Raw genomic sequence first — 19,719 nt, 5'->3', positions numbered from 1 at the left:
AGAATAGAGAACACAAAAATAGACCCACATGTATATGGCCAATTGGTTTTCAAAGATACCAAGGTAGTTCATGAATAAAAGAGCAGTCTATTAAATAAATTGTGCTGAAACAGTTGGAGGTACAGTTAGATAAATACAGAAGCATAGATGGATGGATGGATAGACAGACAGATGATAGATAGACAGATGAGGAAAAAGTACAACTCCACCCTTAACTCATCCCACATATCAAAATAGATTATAGACTAAAACATAAGAACCAAAACTGTAAAATTTCCAGAAGAAAACATAAGAGATAATCTCTGTGACCTGAAGGTAGACAAAAAATTTCTTAGGAAACAAAATGCAAGAGCCACTTAAAAAATAAATTCAATTTAATCAGAAAAACTTTTGTTCTTCAGAAAATACTATTATAAATACTAAAAAGTGAGACAAAAACTAATGAAATATTTGCAAAGTATCTGTTTGATAAAGACTTGTATCCAGAATATTGTTTAAAACTTCTGCAGCTCACTAAGACAAATAACCCACTTTTTAAAAACAGGCAAAAGAGGCCGGGCGCAGTGGCTCACATCTGTAATCCCAGCTCTTTGGGAGGCCAAGGCGGGTGGATCACTTGAGGTCAGGAGTTTGAGACCAGCCTGGCCAACGTGGTGAAACCCTGTCTCTACTAAAAATACAAAAATTAGCTGGGCATGGTGGTGCATGCCTGTAATCCCAGCTACTCGGGAGACTGAGGCAGGAGAATCGCTTGAACCCAGGAAACGGAGGTTGCAATGAGCCAAGATCATGCCACTCCACTCCAGCCTGGGCAACAGAGTGAGACTCCATCTCAAAAAAAAAGAAAAAGAAAAAAAATTAAAATAGGCAAAAGATTTGAACAGAGCAGATCCTTCAATAAAGATATACAAATGTCAAACAGGCACATAAAAAGATGCTCAACATCATTAATCATTAGGGAAATGCAAATTAAAACCACAGTAAGATACTGCCATATGCCCATAAAAATGGCTAGAATTTTAAAAGACTGACAATACCAAGGGTTGATTGGATTTGGAGCAACAGGGACACTATTACATCGCTGGTAGGAATGCAAAATGGTCTAGCCACTTTGGAAAACGCAACTGGTGAACATTATTGTATGTAAATTAGACCTCAATAAAAATAATTAAAAACAGTATATCAAAGTAATTTTAGATATTATTTATTTACTTTGTTACTGAGCACAACTCTCTTGAAAAAGTTTATCTTGCCCTAATGAAGAAATGCACCAGAGACAAGCCAAATATTCATCTTTGTCAATTAATACTTTTGCAGGAAATAAAGTACTCCAAGGGATCCTATAAACCTTAGTTTTACTATTTCAAAAACATATCATTCATAATTCTATTTAAAGAATTAAAAATTATGGTAATTGCATCACAATTTTTTAGTCAGGCTAAAAATGTACCTCCATACCACAAACCATTAATAGGACTTCACTGTCATCTCATATTTGCTTAATTCACTAGCTTGATCCAACTTCTGTACCTCACCCTCACCCCTAAACCACATCCCATTCTCCTGGATATATAAATATTCTCCTTCTAAAACATAAAAACTAAAGCAACATGTGCTAATAACATGAAGACCTACATCTTAAACCCAGGCTCCAGTGATCCCACTGTATGCTTTCCCCTTAGATCTTATATCTTAGGCTGGGTACAGTAGTTCACACCTGTAATCCCAGCACTCTGGGATCACTTGAGGTCAGGAGTTCAAAAGCAGCCTGGCCAACATGGTGAAACCCTGTCTTTACTAAAAATACAAAAATTAGCTGGGCGTGGTGTCAGGCGGCTGTAGTCCCAGCTACTCGGGAGGCAGGAGGCAGGAGAATCACTTGAACCTGGGAGGGGGAGGTTGCAATGATCCGACATCGTGCCACTGTACTCCAGCCTGGGTGACAGACCGACACTCTGTCTCAAGAAAAAAAAAGATCTTACATCTTGATTTTACATTTAGCATAATAAACACAAACACCCCTTCAAATTAGCCCCACATTCTTTCTTTTCATCTTCAGATCCCATGATTAAGCAAACAATAGTTTCAATCTGTGACCCACATGGTCAAAATCAGTCATTAAGCCAAACTTTCAAATAGGATCTAAGGATAGGCAGAGAAGGAAAGTAGAAAGGAGGTCCCTCTAAATGGGTCATTGCTGAGGACAAAAATATATAAGCACACACCTAACCTGTTAGATGTGCTCATCTTGTAGGGTTTTAGACTGACTTGAAGTTATACTCTATCTGAAAATATGGGTACATATATCAATAACTAAGTGGCTGTGGTCCAATTGATTGTGAAGAGAACCAACAGTGGTTTTACCGGTAAGAAACATCTGTATAATGATATTTCTAGTACCTGAAGATGCTGCTACAAGCCTTGGACTCATCCACAGCTAGTATCCGCCATGTTGACGGAGGATATACACAGTCTCTGCCCTATGTATAGCTGTTTCTTACAAAACCCAAACCATATTTCTAATTAGTTTTCCTCCAGCCTTGCTGTACTCCCAAATACCTACAGTATCATTAGAAATTTAAACCAATTTACCTTGTATTTCTGCTACCTAAATAAATGTTGTTTTACTACTGCAGCAGGGATAAAGACTGTAGACACCTCAATTTCCTCAATGACTTTAGAAAATGACTTCTTTTAAACTCTTTCTTTCCTTGAAGGTTCATCAAGAACACTGTAGGCAACCAGGAAACAGTATGTATCTGGGCTAAGAGCATTCCATTATATATTTAGTCTTTTACAGTTTACTTTTAAGTGTATGTATCTTTTTTCAACCTTGTTTTGAAACATTCAGCATAATATTTTCTGAAGCATGATGGTCTTAGCATCTAGCACATCACGCTTCACAAGGTGAAGTTAATTATTTAATTGCTTGATGGTGGAGAAGCTACAATTGTATGGTGGTTTTCTCAAAAAACTTTTTTAAACATAAAATTTTTCAGAATCAGGCATCAGTAGACTTCAGTTTTAGTTTCAGCTCAAGCACTTGCTGTACAACTTCTAGAAAGCCCTTTGACTGTGTGTGTGTGTGTGTGTTTGTGTGTGTGTGAAAGGTGAGCAACAACAGCCTTCTACAAACAAAGATTATGAGTTAAATAGTCAAATGTTAAAATGACATAAGGTAGTATCTGTATCACTTGGTAGAAATTCTTAGCTAACCTGCCTTAATAAATCATTTTAATTTGCTTAGCAATGATTTTCTAAAAGATAGTCAAAGATCAACCTCAGTGTCTTCAAGTTTATAAAAGTCATTCATATGATAAACTTTACTTTAAACAAGACAACCACGTAGTCTAAGCCAGCTCAGGCAATTAAGTCATTTTTAAAAGGTGGGGTGGGAGTGGGGGATCTATAATTCCATTTGTATTGCTAGGCAGGAAGGCAGGCACTGTGATATACATTTTGGCAAAATACAGCCTGAAAGTTTCTTTTCTTTTTTTTCCTTCCCCACTTATCTTGCTCCTTCTAAAGCCTAAACATTTCAAACGAGACTAAGCCCTTGATGTCTAGCTCTGGCAACGAATACCAAACAGCATTTCTGACAGAGTATTTCTATCAAGCCACCAAAAAGGATGGTTTTAAAAGGAATAATTGTTTCCTCTCCTCTTTTCACTACCTTTCTCCCTTTTTCTCTCCCCTGACTCCAATCTCTGTAGGGTAGGCCAGCATTTTTCTCTCCCATATGAAAGCTATAGGCCAAAGGAAACCTCTAGAAGAGGAAAGACGTAATGTAAATTCACTTCTAGGTTCAGACCCAACTTTCCAAAACTCCAAAAGCTCAACATACAAAGAGTTGGCATCTGCTATTTGATTGCTTTTCCAGTGTTTTAGAATCAAAGAATCAGAGACCTGGAGTGAGTCTTAAAGGAAAGGAAACTGCTTTTAGGAAGGAAATGAAAAGAAACTTGACTTCTTTTCAACAGCAATTAATTCAGTGCCTTTTCTCAGGTTTGGAGAGCTCAAGAAAATGAAGAGTCCCTTCGAAATCTCAAGCAGAAAGTAGCAAAGATACAAAATGCCCTTTTTTTTCTTCTGGGTGTGGGAAAAATAACCTCGTCCCACAGCCAATTCTTGTCTGGTACATTGCTGGAACTCGGGACAAACAAATTGGTACTACCAACCATTTGGAGCCTTTTCCTTGACTTATAAGGAAAACTCAGATGCACACTCCATGTCTCACCTCACTCTTTCCTTTCCCTCGCCTATAAAACTAAATGCCTAGTCAATGAATAAATTAATGAATACATAAGGGCAAGTTTTAATACTGAATACAACCTAAAACAAATGAACTATAAGACTATCAAAATTGGTAATCGTGGCAGAGACTAGCAGTCGTTGTTTAACAAACATTTTCTTCTCCCCGTGGGTGCTCAGCTAGTCTCCATTTCTCATCCTTTTTTGCAGGTCCTTGTCAACAAGTAAGAGTGCAGGTGATATGTGCCAATTCCAGGCCTGGCCCACAGACTTCCCAGGTGTGCATTTGCATGTTCTTTCTCCCTCTGACTGGAAAGAGATGACTCCCAGGGTGAAGCGGAAGCTGTGTGTTGAAAATAGCCTCACCTGGGTCCCTGATTGTGTAGAATTTGACCCCCAATGGCCAACAATATCCAACCTGATTATGTAAATTAAAACCTTACTATGTGAATCATTATACATCTTAGTGTCTGTAGTGGGTTGAATGGTGGCCCCCAAAAGATATGGCCATGTCCTAACCTCCTCCCCCAACCACCAGTGAGTATAACCATTTGTGGAAAAAAGAGTGTTTGCAGATGTCATGAAGTTAAGGATCTCAAGATGTGATCATCTCAGATTATCCATGTAGGCCCTAAATCCAATAACTGTTCTTATAAAAGACAAGAGAAGACACAGAGACGAGGAGAAGGCCAGGTAAGGATGGAGGCAGAGATTGGATTTACACAGCCACAAGCCAAAGAATGCCCAGAGACACCAGAAGGAAAGAGAGGAAAGGAAGAAATCTCCTTTAGGGCCTTGGGAGGGAACAAGGCCCAGTCAACAGCCTGATTTCAGACTTCTGGTCTCCAGGTCTATGAGAGAACACATTTCTGTTATTGTAAGCCACCAAATGTGCAGTAATTTGTTATGGCAGCCGTAGGACGCTAAGATAGCATCTATTCGTTACCCTATCATTTGGTGCACAGAAAACTACAAAAAACCTTATACTACAGTCAGTAATTTAGTTAGTAATGTTTTAGGTAGTAATGATACTCATATTTGTTTTGAAAGTTTTTATATGATAGAAAAAGGTAAATAATTATATTACTGTTAGGAATCAAACATTTCATTGTAAAAGAAAGGTAACTATAAAATCAAAGAGATTAAGCAAAGTAATGAAAATTGATTTGAAAATATTGAATCCATAAATTCTGGACCTGTATTTTCAAGGTCTAGAAACTTACACTGAGAAGCAAATTGACTCAGCAGCTATAAAAACCTTTTGCATGCACTTCCTCATCTCTAATACTACCTCCCACTAAAAAGAAAAGGGATCATTGGAGAAATGATTTATCCTGGGCCTGGGCAAAGAAGATACAAGTTAAGATACAAAGAAGATATGTTTCATACCATAAAACAAGCTCTCAAGGATTAAGAGGGTCATGTGAAAAGGACACAAGAACCAGCACCAAGGGATTCCCATAGATCAAAGAAGTGATCATATGAGCCTCAAAAATACTATCACATTGATTGAAACATGATGAACCCATGAAAATTCATGAGTTCGTAGTGATATTCAAAAAAGGAGACCAGAGAAAACCCACTGGTCATCTTATGAGGTATCTATTAATCCAAATTCTTACTTAAAAAAATGGCAACTGAGGGGAAAAATTCCAGGAATAATTATATTCCAGGATAAACCAAGTCCCAGTTGAAAGCTCTAGTTACTAGTTTACTGTATTAATAGAAGGAAAGAGAGATTAGAAAATAATCTTTTTCCAGTTTGTAATGAAACTGATTCAACAAAAGATTATCAATTGGTTTCAAACCCATTAGGTACAAGGTTGATAAGTAACTGGACGTATATATGGTGACAAAGTGACACCAAACAGAATTCTCTCCAGGACAAGGGGAAAACAGTTACACAATGGGGCCATCAAGTTGTCACTGGCCAAACTTATTTAATGATGGGACAACCAGACATTATTTTTCTATGATATTCTTCACAAAGATGTTCAACATCAATCTGTAATGACTTCAAGTCTAACTTCTAGTTAACAGGAAACTCAGGAGCTAAGGCACCCCTAGGAAACAGGTAAATGCAAAAAACAAAACTTTCTATAAGAGGGCTTGCCTACTATATTCACCACATGAGCATCATAAACAAAAGTCTACTCCAGTTTAAAGTAATTTAAGGAACACATGGCCAGATACAATATGTGACTGATCCTGTACCAGATTATCATTTGAGCAAACTAGATAGGAAGAACATCTTAAAGGAAAATTGAGAACAATAAACTGGACAACAGGAGATATTAAGAAATTACTATTCGTTTTAATTGTGATGACCTTATTTGAATACAAGAGAAAAATTTTATAAGGTGCATACCGATTTTTTTTAAAAAAAGATGAACTAGAAAACAAATACCAAACAAAAAATCTGACTAATGCACAATCAAAAGAATGAAAGTATAGAGGGGGAAGACTGGATATCAAAATGGTAAGAGAAAACTAAGGGTCAAAAGACAAAATTTGAAAAGAATTAAACAGATCGCAAAAACCTAATAATTTTAAAATAGCATTTAATCATACCACAGTATTGTAAACTTGATAAAAATATAACCAATTTAAAATATTAAGTACAGGAAGCATGTCAGTTAGCCAGAGGATAGGAGGAAGGGAGGAGAAGGAGAGGGAGAAATGGCTGTCTGCTATCCCAACAGCTGGGAGTGAGAAGCCAGAAAGGAGTGAGCATAGCTAAATGTAGAATCAAAGCCTGGAACTTGGGAAACAGGGCTAAAAGGCAGACTAAGTCTGAAGTCTAGGAGCAAAAAGGAGGGAAAGGGGCAGGGAAAGGTTATTGCTGGCATCACCATCTTTTCCTTCAGCTTCTTCGCCACTGTCTCTGCTCTTCCTATGCTTGCTCAAATGACTCTAACATAGCAGCCACCAACATCAAAATAGGCTATAAAAATGCCACCACTGTCACTACTCATTTATCACCTCTGGTGCTCCAAGGACAAGTCCTCCTTACCTGGAATGGCCCACAGGAAATAATTTATCAGGATTCTGTAGTACTTGTTTACTAGGCAGGAAAGAGCTTTAACTGGCTCACAAAAACATGAACACGTTCAAAAAAAATAACCAACACTAAAAACCATGGAGATATATTTGCTCTTTAATGTTTTAGAAAATTTAATTCCAATGGCAAATTGGCTTAAATATTGATGCACGTTCTCCAGTAAAAAACCTGCCCTTCTTTTTTAAAGAAATAGTATTTGACCACAAGTAAAGGGTTTAAAAAAAATTATATTCTTAATGATTAAATACATGTATATGGTATGGGTCAGCTGTGTTGAAAAAGACAAGAGATCACCTCTCACAATGAGAGTAATGAGGCTTCTTAGTGCCACTGGCCTGACTCTGCTCTGGCTGAGTGGCAGCAGAGGGCTTCCCCTTCCCTAGATCAGGACCCATGCCAAGCCTGGAGAGATGCAGTCTGACCTCCCTGAAACGCTTAGCACAGGAAGCTGAGTCTAAGTGGCTACAATTTCCTGCTACCTCTTCACGCTCATCTTTTGTTTTGTTTTTTAATCTGCTTCTCTCCATCGCTTTATATAAGTAAAGAAAGGGGAGATTTTCCATGTCTGACCCTTCCGTTGGGCCCTTGCCCCAAGGCTACTATGCAAAGCAACAGCCAGCTATCAGGAGGCAAGGCCCACTCATGCCAAATCACCACAGAAAATAACCAATCACACCCTCAGCAACAGCAAACACAGAAGGAAGCTTTTATAACCCAGCATAGGGATGGCACCTCTAACAGCTTCTGGACTGGATTATATGTTGGTGGAATCTACACCCATCTGCATTAGTCATCTCCAATGTCCTGAATTCTTTGACTAACCACTTCCACTTGATCATCCAGCAGGGGCACAGTTATGAATCCACAACCTGTAAGTTCTATAGGCACCCCCTAAATCATTTGAGCAGCCACAAACAAAACTTCGGTAAGAAACCCTTACCTACTATAATTTTTGCTTCAATGGCTTGTTTCCAGATCCCTGGTATAACAGGCAACAAATGAAAAACTTGTGAGTAGAGTTTGGAAACAGATGTTCTCGTTTCACTATCTGGGTGACCTTGGCATTGGCCTACTCATTTAGGCTCTATGAACCTCAGTTTCATCATCTATAAAATAAGGGGCTTGGGAAACATAGGAAAGGCGAAGGGACTCGCACTTCACTCCACATGCTCCTCCACAAGCTTTCTTGGACAAGCATGTGTTAACTTTTTCAATAGAAAAAGTAAAGTCAGAGTGGCTTGGGATAAATGGTCTCTAACAGCCCTTCTAGATATAAATGATCTAAAAGTCTAAATTCATCCAGGATCTCTAAACCCCCTAAACCAGCGTTTATCCACAGTACCCACTGTGCTAAGAGCTCTAAACTTACGGGAAATGGCCAAAGCTCCAAAACCAAAACGTGCAGCACAGGGTCTGCACCAAAAACTGAGGCACAAGTGAGATTAAGGGGCTTTCTCTCTTTCCATAAGTGTAAATACCACTGAAAGAGCTCTTACAGCTAAGTAGCTTCAGGGGTTTTATTTGCAGTTATCAAAGAAACCTGACATTTCTAGCTTTCTACGCTCACACTACAAAATTTGCCTCTGTGTCCCCACAGAGTCGTTAAATTAATAATGTCTTCATGGGAACTCTGTTCACCTACTATAACACAGAAATGGGTACGCTGGGATACACCTCACTGCACCCAAAATCCAGCAGAGATGTCTCTCTTCCGTGGCTTCCGTAGCCCCACTCCCTCCAGAATTAGTTAGACACGTCTCCCATGTTACTTTCACCTTTGAGACCCACAGAAGCTCAGGTCATCTTTGTATTTATGCAATAAGCCAGGAAAGGACCAAGAGGCATTTCTGCAATATTGTTACTATAGAAAGCTCTTTGGGATTTAATCTTAATTTGGTTAAATTTGGGACAGAATTTCTGGAATTTATTCTCTATTCCTATCAGCATCTGTCATATTAAGAAATATTTATCTTCAACATGAATGTATTTAGTACCACTGAATTATTACACTTAAAAATGTTATCCTTCTTTCTTTAAAGTAATTCCTAAAAATGAGCAGTGAATTGCTTTCCTTTACCAAAAGCAAACCACACTGACAGGTAGAGGAAGGTGAGAAGGATATGGAAACAGCAAACGTCTGCTTAGTCTTCCAGGCCACCTCTTTCAACTGCTTTTTCCCTTCTGCCCTCTCTGCCAATAATGCAAGCTTCCTCTCCACTGTCTTCCATATTAGCCATTATTTCTTTCATTCAACATGTTTTCAATAAGCACGTTTCAAGCACTAAGCAAGTTGTTAGAGGCCCGTATCCTAAAGGAACTTACTCTTGAGGGAGACACACTTAAATAAATACTTACAAAACAAAGTGATAGACTAATGCAATCATATAGAAGTATGAAAAAGTTGATGCCCCAAATTAAATAATGAACGGCCACTTCATGATAAAGTCAAGTCATGAGAAAGCATTTATTGTGACACTCCATATTTGCTTCCTTAGAGAGAAGCAGAACAGATTCAATGCACTAATTTGTACAATGCCTATAGCATAGAGAACATTTCAGTTTAGTTATCAATGCAAGAATAATCTTTGTTCACCAGTAATGCTGATATATTTAAATATATCTTGTTCAAAATGATAATTTACAAAAGTTTACAACTTCATGTAAGTTTTTTTCAGTGAGGAAATCAGTGTGGAGGGAAAATGCAGGCAGGAATAATGAGATGAAGCCATGGATGAGGTTGGTAAAACACGTCATTGAAGTACTGTGTAGTTGGTATAAATGGTCTCTTATAAGCATTTATACCAAATTTGTGGCTCAGGCCACAAATCTGTCTCTGAGCATCTTAGCAGCCAAGGCAAACAATGACCAGTTCCATGATTCACCATGTCCATATGGTAATTTTTCATGAAACTGAAACCTGAAATAATTTCTCCGTAAGTCCTCACACACATATTTATATAGTTTCTTTTGGAAATCAATTTATTTAACATTATCTATCACTTTGTGTACCTTTCCTGTTAACATGTATCCTAAATAACATATACTATGTCCATGCTATATGCTTAAGTAAAATTAATATTTGTATCCAAGAAGTAAAATTAATATTTGTATTAATATTTGCGTGCACACGGCATCGGGGCCCGGGGGTGTCCTCTATGTTGGATATCAACACCACCCCACAGTCATAATTTTAAGGCTTCACAAATAAGATTGGTAGTAATATTTTTAGACTGGAAATCTATAGCTGAGGCTTTTTCTGACAGCATCATATAACAGCTATTCAAACCATAAAGTATGTTTGGATAACAGATACTGATATATTTGTCTATTAGTCTGTTTTTGCACTGCTGATAAAGACATACCTGAGACTGGGCAATTTTCAAAGGAAAGATATTTAATGGAGAACTCACAGTTCCATGTGGCTGGGGAAGCCTCACAATCATGGCGGAAGGTGAAAGGCATGTCTCATATGGAGGCAGACAAGAGCAAAGAGTTTGTGCAGGGAAACTCCCCCTTATGATAACCATCAGATCTCATGAGACTTACTCACTATCACAAGAACAGCATGGGAAAGACCTGCCCCCATAATTCAATTACCTCCCACCAGGTTCCTCTCATAACATGTGGGAATTCAAGATGAGATTTGGGTGGGGACACAGCCAAACCATATCAACTTGATATAACTTTCTCTGAATCTTTTAAGGACAAGTTGAAAATAAAAACAGTAACGGTCACAATATTTAATATCTGGGCCCTTCAGCAGCAACAGAGGCAGCCACACAAGTTTAGAGGCACCTACTATGTGCCCAGTATTATTCTATGTACTTTACGATCAAACAAAATCAACAATAATTTCTTGGAAGCATCTCAGTCACTAATCAAATATTCCCAATTTTCTCAAGAAGTCTTTTTAATAATTAGCTTGTTCAAACTGGGATCCAAAGAAGATCCACACAAACATATTGTTATTTCTCTGAAGTTCTCTTCTTTTTTCCTATCTCTGTTGCAGAAGCAAATATCTTGTTTTTCAATCATGATATAATTGACATACCATAAAATTCACACTGGATCTCTTCTTTCATTACTTTTTTCATAAAAGAAAGTGTCACTGTTTCTTACCTGATCACAAATCAGTTCCCATTTTTTCTCATTGTCATACTGCCGCAGTAACCTGGCTTTGTCAGGAGGTAGGTTCATAGCATTCTGTTTAAAAAAAATAGAGAAAAGATGTCACATTCCACAGCAGGCTTCCAAATTGGTAACTTGCAGGCAGACCAAATAATACCACTATGGTTTTTTCATGACTTTCTCTCAATTCCTAGTATCTGATTAAACCAAAACACCCACAGAAGTCACTTAAACATCAAATCGGTTAGATGAGAGGCGGGAAATTCTGAAGTTCTATGGTGGGACATGTGAGATGATCTGCTTTGAACAATCAGACTTGCATTTTAGCAAAGGTGATGCCTTGTCGCTTTGGCAGACTCCCTTTCTACCCAACAAAAAGGTCACAAGGTATCCAATTTCTTTGTAAAGCACTGTAGCCCCACCAGACACAAAACAGAAAACACCAAAAGAGAACACAATGATCAGAATCACTGATAGATTCAAATTATACTCACTTTGATAAACAACTATGAGGAAAAGAATTAAAAAAAAAAAAAGACAACGATGCAACTATTTTTTGTCCCCTCTGTGAGATGACAGTATTCCTTGAGGACATATGTTAACATTTATGTCAACATTAATAACCACAATTCTCAGTTGAGCTATATTGGTTTATGAAGGTGAGTTTGCAGTAGGAAATTAATCATGAGCCAAAAGAGATGTCCAGACATCAGCACTCGTATAAACCCTCCTCTTAACACAGCACACCTTCTGTAGTGCTGGTCATGGATTTTTTCCCAGGTACTTTCACATGTCATGAATCTAATGTCCCAAATGACCAATCACACACATTTTTAAGATACTAGGTTTGGATGCAAAGTGAGATCTTTGGCAAAAGACCATGGCAGAGTAAGAGAGCCTCAGAAAGAATTCAGATCTATTCTTTTGGCCTCCCCAAAGTTCTCACGTGCTAAACAACTGAGCTAAGTAGTCAATTAAAGTATTATACCTATTTATCATCCTGTCTATCCCCTGGCATCAGCACTCTAAGTCATACCTATTCCTAAATAAACAATGTAGTCCCTTATCTGGGTCAATATTCATGCAGACAAATGCAAAGGTCTTGAACTTTTAATACTCAAGCTCCCAGCTCTCTGAAGGACTTGGCTTAGGGAGAAACAATTCCCCTGGTCATGGTTATTGTCTTGTGTTATAGGGTGAAACAAGTTTAACAGAGGCAAAGGTGAGTATGCTGTCCTGACTTAATGATAGAAAATCAACCACTGATTATGATAAATTAACCCAAGCATTTTCCCTTAAACTCATTCTAACATCTAGATTGTTATGCCTTAAGTATATCTGCCACCTATTTGAGTCTAATCCATCAGATTTTACAATAACCTGTCTTTAAAATATTTAATTTAATTTTTTTTTTTTTTTGAGATGGGGTTTCACTCCTGTTGCCCAGGCTGTAGTGCAATAGCACGATCTCGGCTCACTGCAACCTCCGCTTCCTGGGTTCGAGCAATTGTCCTGCCTCAGCCTCCTAAGTAGCTGGGATTACAGGAGCTTGCCACCATGTCTGGCTAATTTTTGTATTCTTAATAGAGACGGGGTTTCACCATGTTGGCCAGGCTGGTCTTGAACTCCTGACCCCTGGATGATCCGCCCGCCTCGGCCTCCCAAAGTGCGGGGATTACAGGCATGAGCCACCATGCCTGGCCTAAAATATTTAATATTTTAATCACCCCCCCCTCAAAGCTGACAATTACTTTGAAGAGCTTTGGACTTTATAAAGAGTTTTCAATGGTACTGCCAAAGCTTCTTAGATATAGAAACATCTAATATGGGAAAATGTTTTCATATGGCCTGTCTTCATGGAATATCTACTTGAACTACAATGGAAAAAGTCTATTTGTAATTATTAGTTATTACAATTTGACAATGTTAAAAAATAACTCCTGGGATAAGGCAAAGGAGAATTTCATGTGTATCTTTCTGAGGAAGTCTAATGTTATTTACTGGTAAATGGTCAGTCCATCATTGCTTATTTGCACTCCAGAGAAGGAGGTTTTCCTCTTAAACTGGTGTTGACCTTCATGTTAGCACCCCAGGTATAATTATGCATTAAGTAAGAACAATAAGATTATAAATTAAATGAGTTCTTTTCCTCTTGAGTCCTCATTAATCTCGAGATATAAAGGGAATAAGAAAAAGAATGCCTGAACTCCTACAAGGTGCCAAGCACTCCATTCAACACTTTGCATATGTAATCTCAGTTAATACTCATAATAAGCATGTGGGATAGACATAATCTTCTCCATTTAATATAGGGAAATAGACCTGGGAGAATTTGGTTAACTTGCTCAAGGTTGCACAGCTTTACAGGAACAAAGACACGACCTAAACTTAGTCTGTTAGGCTCCCAAGGATAAATTCTGAATATGCCACCAAGCTTTTTTTGCAGGAGAGCAAAACGGCAATAGCTTATGACCTTCTATTAGTACTCTACTAGACATTCCCGTGGAAGCACTTGGCAAACATCGCCACAGGAATTACACACAGGCTCTGTCGTTTTCTGCAAAGAGAAAGGCAAGATGCCCCTTCCAGACTAACTCTTATTTTGATTAAAGAGTCTTTCGTTCAACAAATGTTTATGGAGCACTGCCCCTGTACAAGCCCTGTGCAACATGCTGGGTGGCACGGTGGGAATCCAAACAGACGCGATGCCCAGAGAGCACTGTGTTATGGTGGGGAGACACATATGAAACAAACAAAGCTTTTTAAACTCTGGTAAGGCTTGAGAAAGGTTATCAGAGGGTAGTCTTAGATTAGACAGTCTGGAAAAACCTCTCAGGAAAAAGTAACAAATGAGTCCCAATAAATGAGAAGGATTGGCCAGGCAGAGGGTGGACGAAAGCACACTGGGCACAGTGAACAAGGGAAGCCTCAAAGGCAGGAATTAGCTTTCCGCATTTAAGGAGCTGAAAAAAGTCAGAACAGCCAGAGAGAAAGAAAAAGAGAAGGAATGACAAAAAGATGAAGTTGGAAATGTGAGTCAAAGCCATATCATGCCTAGACATGCAGACCAGGGTCAATATATTTTATCTGAAGTGCCACGGGAAGCCATTGAAGGCTTTTAAGCAGATAAATAACATAATGACGTTGTTTTTCAAAGATAACAATAGGTGCTATGAGGAGAACGGATTAGAAACAGCAAAAGCAGAGAGCCAGTAGGAGGCCAGGACTAAGCAGTTCAAGTGAATGATGGCAGCTTAGATGGGGTCGATGGCACGTTGAACGAAGAAAGGTGGACAAATGTCAGAAATATTAAGTGAAACTGACTGGTTAGACTTAAGGGCTGGGGAGGATTTGTACCTTGTTTCTAGCTTGAGTCACTAAGTGAATGGGGTACAGTTAATAAGAGGGGCACGTAACAAAAGGCAAAATAAATCTGGAGGAGTTGGTGAAGAATAAGATTTATAAATGACCCTGTTTAGGCCTGAGATAGCTATGAGATAACCAAGAGAGCACTCAAGTGGGCAGGTAGATACATGATTCTAGAGGTCAAAAGAAAGGTCTGAATCTCTGAACAAGAAGAGACTTAAGAAGTCTTTTTGAGCATGATTAGTTATTGTCAGAAGTAGCAGTGCAACATCAATACACCCAAACTAAAGCTCCACTGGGTAATCATTCACCAAGCATCTAAAATAACCCCTTCCATGAGCCAAGCCTCTGAGCTACTCAGACATACATTGTACAGCTTAATAATTCCATAAGGACCATGAGGAAGCAGTTCTATTTAAAATCAGACACTCTACAGACGTCTGGTTAAAGTTCAGGGATGTTGTGATTAGCTGGTAATAACTGCCTTTAAACTTCTTTCGAGTGAACTCATTCCTCTTGTGCTGTTCAGGGCAAGACTCTGGAGTCCAAGCTAAATGTTTGAGCAGGTAATTCATGAGTCCAAGTTACTGTGTGAGGAAAATATTGGCTCTATCTCCAGGTCCCTTTGCTGCCTTTATAAAAATGGACTGCTCATCTATTTGGCTGAAAATATCAATCCATTTCCGAGTTTTCCTAACACGGTGACAACTCTACCTCACCCACTCTTAGTGATATCTGTGACATAAGGCTCTCCTTTCATTCTTTTCATCCATTGTTCCATCCAACATATTTCCTGGGCTTTAACCATATACCAGAATGTCCGCACTGTAGGCACCTGAGACAACTTAATCACCAAGTAACTGCCTGCAAGTATCGCCAAAGGTCGATGAAAGACATATGATATTTGAATTGAAAAGTTCAGTGGATGCTAATTATTGTTTTTCTAGATTGTACAAGTTCCTAGCTAAAATAAATTAGATCATCCAAGAGTATTATTTCTGTAAAATTGTTCCTTTCTTTCCACTCTCAACCTGGCAAACTTTAAGAATCAATTCAAATGTCATTTATCATTAGAACCTTCCCCCCACTACTCCAGGAAGACATACCCTCTCACTGGGCTCTAACAGCACTGTTTACATGTCTCTAATATAACACCTAGTACACTGTACCCTAACAATCTGTTTGCTTACCTAAATTTCCCACTGGACTGAGTGCTTCAAGAACAATTTTTGATGTTCTTCTTAATCACCAACGTATGGCACAGTATGGCAAACGGTAGGCATTAAGCGGGTTGTTGAATACTGAAGAGCAAACAAAATCAGCCATACTGCCCAGCCTGCAAATATCCTTAATGAATTAGGATTTATATTATAGCTATTAACAATGTCTACACACTGAACAGTATTTCAGTTTCTTGTAAAACATCATTCCATGATAATATCTGTTGCTTATTATTTTCCAAAAAAAATTCACGGGGGAAAAAAATCTTCAATTCTAGCAATATTTTCCTGAAAAGAAAAATGAGCGTCTTCTGCCACATACAATAAACCATGAAACCATGAATCTGAACTTTGTTTCAGTGCCAGTTAATTCAGATTGGTATCTATTCCAAGTGGTAGTTACATGTATGGTCTCTACTTTGGTTTTATCCATATTGTACAATCTTAATTTGTTTTTAAATGTGTTTTCCGTCTCAGAACCTTTTGAAAATAGAAATTATAACTACAAAATAAAGAAAAATAGAATATCCCAAAATTCCTAAGTACTTTATAAAGAAAGTAATTATGGTGAAGAAGAATCTATGGTAGCCTATACATCTCAAGTTATACCCACAGATTATCATACACAACACAGAACAGAATGATGGTGCCGAAATCATTCACAACCAAATAGACCTATGTGGTAGCAAAACAGAGTTTTCTGATATCAGCTCCTGACCTGGTTTCATGGTATTAATGCAAACTTGTAAAATCCTTCTTTTACACAAATATCCTCAAGGCTCATACTTAGAAACCCACAGTGATATGGAGACACACAGGAGGGAAACTGAACAGTATGAAATACACCTTATGTAATATATCTTTGTCCTTGTAATCTCTAAATTAAAACTCACAAGCATTCAGTCACCAGATTTTATAACAGGAACTCTTCTACTATATAACCACTTGCTTAGAGAGAAAAAACATGGACTTTGCAAGTAGTGCTTCTTATGGAAGCAGGGAAAATCATGTCACAAAAGAAATGGCTTAGACAATCTTTTAGAGCTCTTAAATAATAGAGATACAGAAGTTTACAGGAACTCGAAAGAAGGAGTCATTACTTTAAAAAATTTTTCAGTTATGGTAGAAAACGTAATATAAAATTTACCTCATAACCATTTTTAAGTTTATACTTTAAGTAGTGTTTATAACTATATTAATATTATTGTGCAACAGATCTCTAGAACTTTTCCATTTTGCAAAACAAACTCTGTACCCATCAAACAACAACTCCCCATGTTCCCTTCCCCGGAGCCATTACTTGTCGCTACAAAAAAGGAAATGGGATGGATTGCAACTGGATGGCGGGTAGCACAATGTATTCTAATGAGACGGTGCAAGCAAGGATTTACTCATTTATTAGTTTTTGCTAGTTGGGCTCTGGAATTAGACTAGCTAGATTCTAATCCTGACTCTACTAATTACTGGTGATCTTAAACCACACTATTTGAATCCTAAAGCAAATGAAATTAGTAAACACCCCACAGTCGAAAAAGCCAGTAAATGTAATTCAAAATTGAAGAATCGAAATCAAGGGTCAAAAACAACAAGATGTACCATTTATTGACGGACTGGTATGTCTCAGGCACTTAGGCTCTTTGCATGCATTATCCAATTTAGTCTGTCTTATAATCCTGACAAGTAGTTATTATCTTTTCTATTTAACAGAGAAGGAAATCGGAGGACAAGGAGGTTAAGTAATTCCTCCATGCATGAGGTAGGTGGCAAAGCCAGGACTCAGAATAGAGGTCTGTATGATCATCCCCCTTCCATGACATTTAAACTACAATGTTTCTAAAATATGACTTATTTGAACTAAGCAATCTCACAATTCCACTTAAATAACCAGACACAGTCATTAGCATGAAAAGTGAAGGTGGAAATGCATGATATTAATATTTTCATATAAGATACTGGCATTTTAATTGAAGTATTTTAAGATGTTGAAAAATGTAAACTGGAGCCAAAAAACTGACTGGGCTGAATACAGATAGCAAGGTACGGTGTCAAATCAATATATACTTAATAAACTCTGCCAAATAACAAATCAAGGTGAGGATACAAATACATGGTAAACTCAGGCTTTGACAAGGCATCAATGAAGCAGAAGGAAAGAAGATGAATACACAAATATAAAACGGAGCATGTCAAATAATACGACAGAACCTCAGAGAAGGAGCCATTACTTTTTGCTACGGAAAGTAGAAAATACTATGCATTGAGCCTGGATGTGTGGGGAGGATGGGAAAGAATGGCATTAAATGACACAATATGGTTTCTAATGTGTGGGCTTTGGAGATGGGCCACCTGGGCTGCAATCATGACTCTACCACTCATTTAGAGTGTCATCTCAGCTAAGTTATTTATACTAAATCTCAGCTTCCTCACTTGTGACATGGAAATGATCACCATGGTAGTGATAAGCATCATGATGGTGATGAGGATGGTGGTAATGTTACTACCTGCATCATAGAGTTTGGGCAAAATTAAATTCGATAATGTATGTACAGTAGCCTCACCCACATCTATGATTTTGCTTTCTGTTATTTCGCTATTTCAGTTCCCTGAGTTCAACCATGGCCCCAAAATAGGTTCGTGGAGAACAATAAGATATTTTGTGAGAGAGAGAGAGAACACATTCACATAAACTTTTATTATAGTATATTGTTACAATAGTTCTATTTTATGATTACTTATTGCTAATTTCTCACTGTGCCCAATTTATAAATTAAACTTTATCATAGGTATGTATATGTAGGAAAAACAATAGTATATATTAGTTTCAGTACTATTTAAGGTTCCAGATATCCACTGAGGGTCTTGACAAGTATCCCCCACGGATATGGGAGGATTACTATAAAATAGTACAAAAGTAAGTACACGGAAAGTACTCAGTATGTTAAATGATATTATTCATATTATCCTCATTATTTTAGGTAAAAGGAAAGATATGAACAAAGGCATGAACACAGGAGAAGGCAAAGAGCTGTGCATCACACAGAATAAACCAGGAGGTAAGGAGTGGGTAGCGTGAGACCAAGTTCATGTGGACATCAAACCAGATGATTTCAAACTTACTCTATGGCAGTGAGAAGTCATCGGCCAAAGAAATATCTAGGAAAAGTAAGTCTTCAAGGGGTCTTCAAATCAAATGAGGTAAATGATGCCTCCTGCTCTGTTAACTCTTCCTACATTGACATTTTTCCTTATACCATTATTGGGACATCAAATTAAGTCACTTGGAACTGAGTAATGTACCAATTCTCCTGAGTTCACTTGAAAATTACAACAGCTGAGGGCCTCAGCAGGGTGGCTGCAAATTCAGCACATGGCCTGCCCATCAATTCCCCTCACCTAAAATCCATTTCCTTCCATGACCTATATTCATGGTCCAAACAACTACCTGGCATCCTAAATTTTATTATCTTCCTAGCCTAGAGGATGCTGCTAAAATCTATTCAGCTTCTTTCCTGGCACAGGTCTCAGGCAGCCAGCCAAATAGTTCCCCAAAGTGAATCACCAGTCAGTCATTTTTCATTGTCATTGTTATTTTTATTGAATCATTGAGGGTACTAATATCACCGCCGTAGCCAGTGAAGCTCACAAAGGGAGAAATTAGGCTCTCCCTAATCTAGTAACATCTTGGAAATAAAA

At 38.0% G+C, this 19,719-nt stretch overlaps 1 protein-coding gene across 12 annotated transcripts in view; it reads right to left on the bottom strand.

Moving 5' to 3' along the window:
- The window catches only part of FMNL2 (formin like 2), a 474,212-nt gene that overhangs the window by 116,158 nt on the left and 338,335 nt on the right, over window positions 1-19,719 (bottom strand). For all 12 annotated transcript variants that reach the window (XR_010150095.1, XR_010150096.1, XM_054679872.2 and 9 more), the window contains one exon: window positions 11,432-11,515. Coding sequence is in view for 10 of the 12 variants with exons in the window: in XM_054679872.2 (XP_054535847.1) it covers window positions 11,432-11,515 (84 nt within the window). In the remaining 2 variants the exon portion in view is untranslated. The remainder of the gene's footprint in view (window positions 1-11,431; window positions 11,516-19,719) is intronic.

This window comes from Pan troglodytes, chromosome 13 (genome assembly GCF_028858775.2).
Source record: "Pan troglodytes isolate AG18354 chromosome 13, NHGRI_mPanTro3-v2.0_pri, whole genome shotgun sequence".
Classification (NCBI taxonomy): Eukaryota; Metazoa; Chordata; class Mammalia; order Primates; family Hominidae; genus Pan; species Pan troglodytes.
The sequence above is the reverse complement of the archived record's forward strand: the minus strand, read 5'-3'. Positions and strand labels throughout refer to the sequence as shown.